This window comes from Lupinus angustifolius, chromosome LG02 (assembly GCF_001865875.1).
Source record: "Lupinus angustifolius cultivar Tanjil chromosome LG02, LupAngTanjil_v1.0, whole genome shotgun sequence".
Taxonomy (NCBI): domain Eukaryota; kingdom Viridiplantae; phylum Streptophyta; class Magnoliopsida; order Fabales; family Fabaceae; genus Lupinus; species Lupinus angustifolius.
In genome coordinates this window covers 15,218,998-15,229,325 of record NC_032010.1, presented here as the reverse complement: position 1 = coordinate 15,229,325, position 10,328 = coordinate 15,218,998, and the positions used below count along the sequence as shown (strand labels likewise).

Below are 10,328 nucleotides of genomic sequence, written 5' to 3'. Positions count from 1 at the left end.
TATATATTACACTAATTACCCTTGGAGGATAGAATACTGTAAATTCTTAAACAAAAAAGAGTAAGAAGTGTAATTAAGTTAAACAAAATATAATATATCATGGAGATAAGTTAAACAGTATAATGGTCAACGTCTATTCATTATTTTTGGTTCATTACAAATTGAATCAATAATTCTAAGGAAATGTTTAAATCACTCTTATATTATATTGTAATGAACCAAAATTAACGAATATGTATTACTCTTATACTATTTCAACTTGTCTCCACAAAATATTATATTTTGTTTAATCTAATTACACTTATTACTTTTTTTGTTTAAGAATTTACATTTATCTCTTCTCCAAGGGTAGTTAGTGTTATATATGTATAAAATTATGAGTAATTTAGGTAGGTTTAAAAAGAACGAATGATTTGTATAATTTCACTAAAACTTAGGAATATAAATGTAATTTACTCAAATAAAAATCATAAAAACAGAAAATAATATTTTTATATTATTTAGTGAACTTTAATTGGTTAGGGATATGATTATATAATTTCCTTGGCACAAAGGTTCATGGTGTAAAAGGAAGATGTTTCACCAAGAATGGTCAACGATAGCTTAGATGGTAGAGCATGAATGAAGATAATCTATCTCAAAACCATGTCCACAACCACATCTCATCCAATAATATTTTAATACATAATAGAAAATTCACTTATAAGTTTATTTTTGTTTCCCACAATTCCATTTTTTGTAATTAAAATCTCATTAAATAAGTCATGGTTGAAGATATAATTTTGGGATAAATAATCTTCATTAGTAGAACGTACCAATGAAAATCTTTGTATCACTAGTTCAAATTTAGTTTCTGACACATGCTTAATTTGTATATTTAGTAATTAAAAGATTAGCTTATTTTGATAAATATATCCAGCCAATTCTAGTCCTTTTGGCGGTTAACATCTGGCTTAGTTTTAAACTTTTTGGAAACATATTAGTAGATAAATTTAGTAGTCTTTATTCTTGTTTCTTTATCATCTTTACAATAAATAATAAATGAATAATAGGTGATAATAGTACAAAAAATTTATAGGAAGATAAAGTAGCAAGATATTAAATTCTTTATATTTTGCTATCTTATACTCTTGTAACGAATATACCAGAAAATGAAACACGTCCAGCTCCAAACGTACATGTGTGGTGTGTACCAAACATTAAAAAAGGCCTTATAAGATTTATATTGCTTATGGTGTATATTTTATAATAATAATGATATATCCTCGTACTAAATATTCCTATAAATTCTCCTATTTATAACAAGAAAGTAAATGATATATATTACTTGTAAACTAATGATTAATAAATAAAGTATCACTTTGTGATATGTTACTTTCTTTTGAGGAGTAAAATTTATAGGAAAATATAGTAGCAAGATATATCATTTTCCATATTATAATCATGGTCAAGTATAATGGTTATCAATTTACAAGGATTGAGCCTAGTTGTATGTGAGCCTTCCTTCTAAGGAAAAGACCAAAGTTTCATCTTTGGAGAAGATAATTATTAATAAAATAAAGATTCTTAATTACCTTAGTACATTAGTGGTGAGTCTAATAGAAACACTACTCGCTATGTATTTTGTTGCAGTTGGATATAGTTTACTTGTACATTAATGTGCTTTATATTTTTTGGGGCCAATGATATGTTCTTTATATTTAGTTAAATATTATTGCTGTTATGGTATGGTACTTGATGCAGGATAACTGGCCTTCTGTTCTGTTTGCTATGGCGGGTGGGGTAGTCCTTAGCATTGGAAATCTGTCCACGCAATATGCTTGGGCTTTTGTTGGCTTATCAGTTGTAGAAGTCATATCATCAAGCATGACCGTTGTTATAGGTACATTTTTTATTAACATAAATCTTCTATACTCTCATAGTCAGTAATTTGTATCACTCATTTGAGAATTGAGACCAATAAGAAAGAGTTACCTCAATACAAATTCTGATGAGATGAGGGTTTCTCATTAGTGGTAAAGATAATAAGATGAGAGTTTCTCATTAGTGGCAAATATAATATGATGACCGTTTCTCATTGATCACAAAGATAACGATATATTAGTGATAGTATATTTATGTATTTTTTTAGATCTCGGGCTAGATATATCAAACTATTCATTTAAGATTTGAGAGATGGTTCATGATAAAAATATGATTAGACTGTTCATGTAAGTTTCTATATCTTGCTTTGAACCTATGGTAATGAATGTCATTGTTTTTTTTTGTTTATAGACAAATATTAGTATGTTAGTATCTGTAGTGGGGTGACACTCAAACCCTCAATCTCTTTATCACTTTATTCTTTAAACCCTTCACCATAATCATCTTATAAGGCCATTATATTTCTGTTTTAATCTAAACAGGAACGACATTGAATTACTTTTTGGATGACAAAATCAACAAAGCTGAGATTCTTTTCCCAGGAGTTGGTTGCTTCTTGATTGCAGTTTGTATAGGCTCTGCTGTGCATTCATCTAATACTGCTGATAATAAGGCCAAGCTCAATGATCACAAAGATGCAGCTAAGTATGGGTTGTTTTTTTACAACTATTTTTTGATATGATCAACCAATATTATTGATTCCCTCAACTAATTAATCTGCACTTTTGATATGTACTACCCATTTCCTAAAAATGAAAAAAATAAAAAGAGAAAAAAATTGCTTCTTTCTTCTTTTTGGAGCACAAATACCTGAGTTGGAATGGTTATTTTAGTTTCTTGATGATTACTGAATTTGTTTTGGATATTGATTTTGATGAAAGCTGATAGCATAGTTGACTTTACCACCATTTTTTTGTTCTTTTGCCAGGGATACCAATTTATCCCCTTTGAAAGAAACAAGTGGAGGTAATAATAATGTGTAATTTTCAATCTAGTGGAACTGTTATATATTAGATATAATCATATAATAGTTGATTTTTTGTCCCTCTTTTATTACAAATAGTTTATTCAAAGGATCTAGAGGATGGAAGTGGTTTTACAAACAAAGCCAAAGCAGGAACTGCAGTTTTTCTTATAGAGCTTGAGAACAGAAGATCCATTAAGGCATATGCTTATGTTTTATCATTTTATTATACAGTTCAATTTTCCCAAACCTTTTCCCCTTATTGTTTTCCAATTAGATATTGATTGCTCTTATGTTAAACCTTTTGCAGGTGTTTGGGAAGAGCACTTTCATTGGATTGTCTATAACATTCTTTGCTGGAGTTTGCTTCTCTCTGTTTTCACCAGCATTCAATTTGGCAACAAATGACCAATGGCACACTTTAAAGAAGGGGGTTCCCAATTTGAGTGTTTACACAGCCTTCTTTTACTTTTCAGTCTCTTGTTTTGTTGTTGGCATCATTCTAAACATCACTTTCCTTTACTACCCTGTCTTGAACTTACCAAAATCATCACTGAAGGCTTATTTGAGAGACTGGGATGGAAGAGGTTGGGCCTTGTTGGCTGGTCTCCTTTGTGGGTTTGGGAATGGCCTCCAATTTATGGGAGGTCAAGCTGCAGGATATGCAGCAGCAGATGCTGTTCAGGTGAGTTCTTCCTTCGGTAATGTTAATTGTAAACGTAGTTACATAATTCTCTTATTTACCTTACGTATTGCATACCGAATTCATCATATCACATATCACTTTAATTTCGTCATAAAGAAGGTCTCCATAAAATTAATGTAAAAAATGACTAAACATATAACCAAGTTAACTATGTACCCATAAAAGGTAACTAATAATGGATTACTGCTATTACTTATCTTGTTAAACACATAGTACATATCATTTATCAGTTATTTGAACTTGCTCACTAGTGCAAAATGATATAGAAATTTTGGTGTGCATATATAGTTGTTGTTTCACTTTTATTTCTGACTAGAAAGAACTTTGCCAATAAATATTTATATACACATGTAAGACAATGCTCCTAACCGTTTTCTTTCAACAAAACTTACATTTTTATTAGTACTAATGAGTAATGATTGTTATTACATGACACGGGAGCAATGTTGCGGCAGTAACTGCTAAAATCATGGCCGCATTTTAAAACATTGTTATATCTGGTGTGCTTAATAACCACTCCAGTTTGTCATGGACATTGATATTAATTTATCTTACATTAAATTTCTGCTTGTTCCTTTAAATCATCAAATATAGTTCCCCCATCAATTATAGTTAACTGAAGATGTGATGTATGCAGGCACTTCCACTTGTTAGCACCTTCTGGGGCATCTTTTTGTTCGGGGAGTATCGTAAATCATCGAGAAGAACATATATACTTCTTGGGGGAATGTTGCTTATGTTTATTGTGGCTGTTGCTGTACTCATTGCATCAGCTGGGCATCGAAAATGATCATTCAGCTGAATAGAAAATATGCACACACACACATCATTAGTTTCAACTACAAGATATTTTTCAATGCTAAAAAATGTAGAAGAATTCTTGAAGTTAATTGGTGTTAATAAGAGACAAAATACCTATTTAGTAAAGGTATAGACCAAGAGAGTAGAATAAGAACATATACACAAAGTTGAAGTCTTATTAATTATCATTTTTCTTAAAATATTGTGATGGAACATCCATATTGTAGAAAGATCGTAGTAGTGATACTATGTCCTAATCTCTAGAATTATCCTAAGCTTTTAACAGATTCTATTATAATTACTTAGTAAAATAATGATAGAAGTATCTAGAACTCTTGATAAATATTTAGAAGAATCATATGTGTTGGATACCAGCAAGGTAAAACACATCTAGAAGGGGTGAATAGGTGTAACGGATCACTAATCCCGCCTTTTCGATTTATGCGCATAACAGATAGCTGTTGCAGTTAATCGATTATTATCAGGGTTAATCGATTATGCCCAGTTGTATTAATTGATTATGTTCAGCTTTAATCAATTATGTTGAATCTTTGGAAAACAAATTTTCTCGCAATGAAAACAATGATGATTACAAGTCTTTACTGCTATAAATTGATTCTTGATTACACTATGATTATTAATACTTAGCTCAAATCACATGATACAATTAAAACAGAAATCAATAAAGATGGAATCATAAAAGAGATAGGGAAATAGAAAGTGCTCAATGATTTTTATCCTGGTTCGTTTGTGGATCCACTTGTAAAATAGATGTTTGATTACAAGCACTCTTCCAATACACCTAGCAAAATACTCTCTTCTTGAACCCGTGGAACCTACACACTCGGTTTGACCACTCTATACGCCTACTAGGATACCACATCGTTCGCGAATCTGACCCCAACCAAAGTATCACTTGATCTAAGACTTTCTGCTCCGTGAAAACAACCAATTATATAATGTGATGATGCTAACACACCACGAGAACAATCCTTGTGCTTCACAAAATTTGCCGAGTTATTTGCACACTTAATATGCGAATAAAACTCTGAAATCAGCTCTACAACCCTCTACAGAAATCTCACAACAGCCTGAAACTAAACGTGAAGTTTATGCAGGATTTTTCAAATGAATAAAAAGATGATGACATATGAAAAGAATTTCTCTTTTCTCTCTTACAAAACTTATGCAAGAAATCTTTCAAAGATAAGCAAGATGCTTTGAAAATTGCAGCTCTCTGAGAATCTTGAGTTTTCTTTTTCTCTCAATGTAAAAATGAAAGTTTGTGAATTATTATGCACATGAGTTAAAATAACAACTTTTATATCAAACTTTGTTTAACTGATTTTAACTGATTATGAACATACTTAATCGATTAACGTGCTAATGAAAAATAGTTTTTCAGTTAAGGCTTAATCAATTATCAATCTCTTTAATTGATTAATAAGCCAAAAATTCTGGGAGGTTAGCTATTGTAACTCCTTTTAATCGATTACATCAATCCATAATCGATTAACGGATTTCAACAAGATATAATCGATTATCAATTATGTTAATCGATTAATATATATGAAAATATTTTTCCCTAATGCATGATAAACATTCTATATGATGAAATAACATGCAACACATGATTTTGAAATAGATGATTCTTTTATGCACAAAAATTATATATGCCTAATGCAAATGCATGCATCTTACTTATCATATATTTATATTTAAATGTAATGCCTCAACCTATATGAATTTCATTTTAGACTATTGTGAGACTTCCATCTAGGGTTTACCTAACCTAGACTCAATACTAGGCAAACATCTTAGGACTTCTAGAATGATAAAATAATCCTAAGTCTACGATGTTGAGTTTTGAGTCTTTGGCATGTTGTTTGTTATTATGTCCACATCTTCAAGCTTCCATTTAACTCATTGTCTTCATCAAAACTAAGTAGGTCAATCATGATGACATCCTTTGACTATTTGCCATTTCAATCTCCCCCTTTTTGATGATGACAAACTCTAAAACAAATCTTGTTTGATTGGCTTGATGTTGGACAAAATGTGTTTGCAATGACTGAATCAGAATGCACTGCTCCCCCTCACTTTCTTCTCCCCCTTAATTCATGTAAGAGGTGATATAATGGTAGCACTTCAAGATTATTTGCGGAAGCTCAATGCAACCTGCAAAATCGCTCAAATAACACTTTCTCCTCATTTTGGTATGATAAAAAAGCTATGATATTATATGATAATAACAGCCAAACACAATGAAAGATTTTCAAAAATTTACTAGTCTTAATCGATTAAGTATTCAAATATAATCGATTAATAAGTCTCAAAAAGAATTAAACAGGTGCACATTTTATATCATTAATCGATTATTTGCATGAAGTTAATCGATTATTCAGAATAAAATCAGATTGTGGTAGAAATGAATTGCGAGATATACCCATTTGTGTAATTAGGCAATATAGCACATAACGATTAATTGTATATAATATAAAGCACAAAAGCACATACTAACCATTTAATTAAAAGAGTACACAAGATCAATATAGTCAAAAGATCACGCAATAATTCATACACATCCAAAATTAACAACAAAATTACGAGAAATTATAGAGCAGGTGCATCAAGTACATAAGATGTTCGAAATATATTACAACCAACAACAAAATAAAATCTCAAAACATACACACACACCTTAGACTCTAGAAACTCCTATCTAGGCTATTCCTGAGGTGGTGGTTATGGTGGTGATGAGTAGTCATGTGTGGCGCATAAAATAAAGATGATGCGGTATAAATCCATGGTTAACCTTTCTTGCTGCTGCTGGAAATCAGCCGCCATAGGGTCTCTCAAAGACTGAAAATGGTCATCAATTTGCACATTTAGGCGATGTTCCATAAAATCCAAGTGTGAAAGCCCAAAAGATGGTTCCTAAGGCATAGCATTTGCCTCTGTTTGTGATTGCTCGAGGTTTGGCTCACTGGGATTTGCAGCAAAGTCTTCATTAGGTAAGTCTTCATTCACATTGGCATTATGATCCTCTTAATACTTCCATACATTTCCAAACTTGTATATGCCCATCTTGTGAATAAGATTGTCACCGACAAGGTGCTCTTGGGAATTTGTAGTCATTGTATCCATATCTGACGTGTCGATTTCATAGCAATAAATGACACAGGAGATGAAAATCCCATATTCAAGCAACCTTGATGAAGAAGAAGCTATTCCATTCATAACCTTTAAGATTTCAGAAGGCCAATTCACCGCAATACCTTCCCTTATGGCAAGCATTAGCTTAAGATCGTTGATTGTTGGTTGAGCATGGTTGGTGTTTCTTTGAACTAAAATATACGCAATCAGATAATTCAAGAATCGATTTTCAATGGATAATGACCTAGCCTTGGTCAATTCTCCTTGTACATACAATTGAGGTCCTCTTGAGCATGACTTATACATTTCAATAGCATCAAATGAGTCACACAACTCATTGTTGCAATCTCCTAGCATGGATGCATCACTAGATAGTCCTCCAACATCCAGCAATAATTCCTCATCCAAAACTATCATCTTTCCCATTACTATAGATGCATATATCTCATCCTTATACCTAAAGTTACTCTAGAATTCCCTAACGAGCGATAGATAAATTTTACCTTTTAGTTCTAGAAATTTGTTTGCTCCTTGGGTTTCTAATCCATGTGGGAACTCAAATCCTTGTTCGACTAGTCACACAACATCTGCATATCTAATGTATGTTTGTTTTTGTCCTTAGAACTTGGCTAGACGAGCTTCTTGGAGTATTAGAGAGTAGTAGGGATCACCATAGTCCTTTCTTCCATCTTGAGCGGAAGAGGAACCTTTTTCCATATATTGAGGATGCTTAGAAGTGGTCTTCACTCTCATTGAACGTGATTCACTCATATTTCTCAGGTATAATGATGATTAATCGATTGAATAATCGATTTTTTGAGTTTCGGGATTTAGGGTTTCCAAAATTTGGGAAAAGGTTAGAGTTTCAGATTTAGTAGAAATTTGGGATTATAGGAAGATGAAAATGTGTAGTAGGGTTTGTATTAGCTATTGAATAGGTTAGGAACACTCAATTTGAGAAAAGAGTCATAAAATGGAAACTTAGAGAATTTAGGGTTCTTAGTTGAAATGACCCAAAATAACATTTGAATCTTGTATACTACTTTCGTGAATTGATTAATAGCAGTGATTAATCAATTAATTCATTTAAAAATTTAAATTTTCAGAAGTTTGAGCCTAGACAATCAATTAAGCGACTTGTTAATCGATTAAATCCAGATGAAAATGAATTTCCAGGCTACTAGAACTCAAATTAATCGTTTAAAACACAGAACAATCAACTATTGACAGAGCTAAGGTACTAGCCTAAAAGGTATATAACACACTAAAGAAGCATAAAAACAATTATGTAATCAGGTTAAGCATATGAAACATGCATTCATAACATATATAACAAATAAGCATATATTAGAGGTCAAGAAAAGGCATATAATGTTAGAAATTTATAATTTCTAATTAAGGTGGGCATCATATATTTGATACAATGATATCAGCTATTTATTTCTAGGGTTACATTATAAGTGATCTAGTTACTAGCTCCCCTAAGATTTCTAAAAGCTAATAACGGATATGGGCTTAATGGGTGGATACCCATCAGGTTAACCCATTGGGGATAATGAGAACCTTATAAGTTAACGCATAAGGAAGGTTATGGACTCCTACACACCAAATTAAATTTAGTTTTCTCCTCTCCCATCAGAGTGAAAACGCAAGTCCCAAGAGGAATTAGGGATTTGGTTGAGGAAGATCATCATACCGCAAAACCTCTTTCAGAAACGTAGATCAAAGGAGCACATCCAGGAACATGGATTCAGGTATGACACTGCACCCTTTGTTTCATATATGTGTGTGAGAATCATGAGATTCAAGATCCTAGGATTGATATTTCACCAATCATAAGGAATTCCCAACAAGTGGTATCAGAACATAGGTTCTGAATTTTTATGATTCTCCATTAAGAGTGTTTTCCCAAATCTTGTATGAACCTTAATTTTAATTTGGGAATTTTTTATGTTTCCGCTATGATGCTATAAAAAATTGGGAATTTTTGGAAACACTCAATGTTTGTGTTGTAAATTATAATGGATTTAGATCACACGGAATTGAATTGTTATGAGTTATGTTTTTTGGATATATCTTACCAATTCAGTTTTAGTATTTTGAATTCATGGAAGAATAATGGAAGGACTCGCTGCAATTTTTTTGGCTATAAAACATTACGGTTGTGTTCAATGTCTATGAGAGTGCATTGTTAAATGAGAGACTATGCAACTTTGTGTTCAATATATGTATTTCAGCTTTCACGTTCTCCAAGTCATGTTATGGTTTCAGACTTATATATAAAGCATGATATATATATGTATTATATATATATATGTTCTTGGTTTTCCTCTGCAATAAATTTTTTGCGTACTAATATCACGATTTTTTTGTAATGGACCTATATTGTTTACTTATTGTCTAGTAATTATTTTGAATTAATTGATGTAATATGTTGCCAAAGTAACCTCTGTTATGAAAATTAATTGAAATTACATAGATGAGTATGTGATTATTTACCGAATTGTGTTCGGACCAAAGGAAGACACAATTTGGCCAAATAACAACATAGCCTAATGATCATGAAATGCTCTATTCCAGATGTCTATTCCAGATGTGTTTAGGGGCTCTATATCTGATGGTGAAAGTGCAAGGAAGTTCCTTGAAGAAATAGAACAATTCTTTGCCAAGAATGAAAATGCGGAGACGAGTAGCCTTTTGGCTAAACTCATCTCCATGAAGTATAAAGGTAAAGGAAACATAAGGGAGTACATATGGACATGTCTAATCTCACATCAA

General features: G+C 31.8%; 1 protein-coding gene across 2 annotated transcripts in view; it reads left to right on the top strand.

Moving 5' to 3' along the window:
• The window catches only part of LOC109336594 (ureide permease 1-like), a 6,655-nt gene extending 2,076 nt beyond the window's left edge, over positions 1-4,579 (top strand). The window contains exons 2-7 of one of the 2 annotated variants that reach the window (XM_019573300.1): positions 1,744-1,882; positions 2,406-2,568; positions 2,852-2,889; positions 2,987-3,087; positions 3,198-3,572; positions 4,231-4,579. In XM_019573300.1, the coding sequence (XP_019428845.1) occupies positions 1,744-1,882; positions 2,406-2,568; positions 2,852-2,889; positions 2,987-3,087; positions 3,198-3,572; positions 4,231-4,383 (969 nt within the window). In that variant the 3' untranslated portion in view covers positions 4,384-4,579. Of the gene's footprint in view, positions 1-1,743; positions 1,883-2,405; positions 2,575-2,851; positions 2,890-2,986; positions 3,088-3,197; positions 3,573-4,230 lie in introns of both variants that reach the window. The other variant, XM_019573290.1, reaches the window with a different exon arrangement.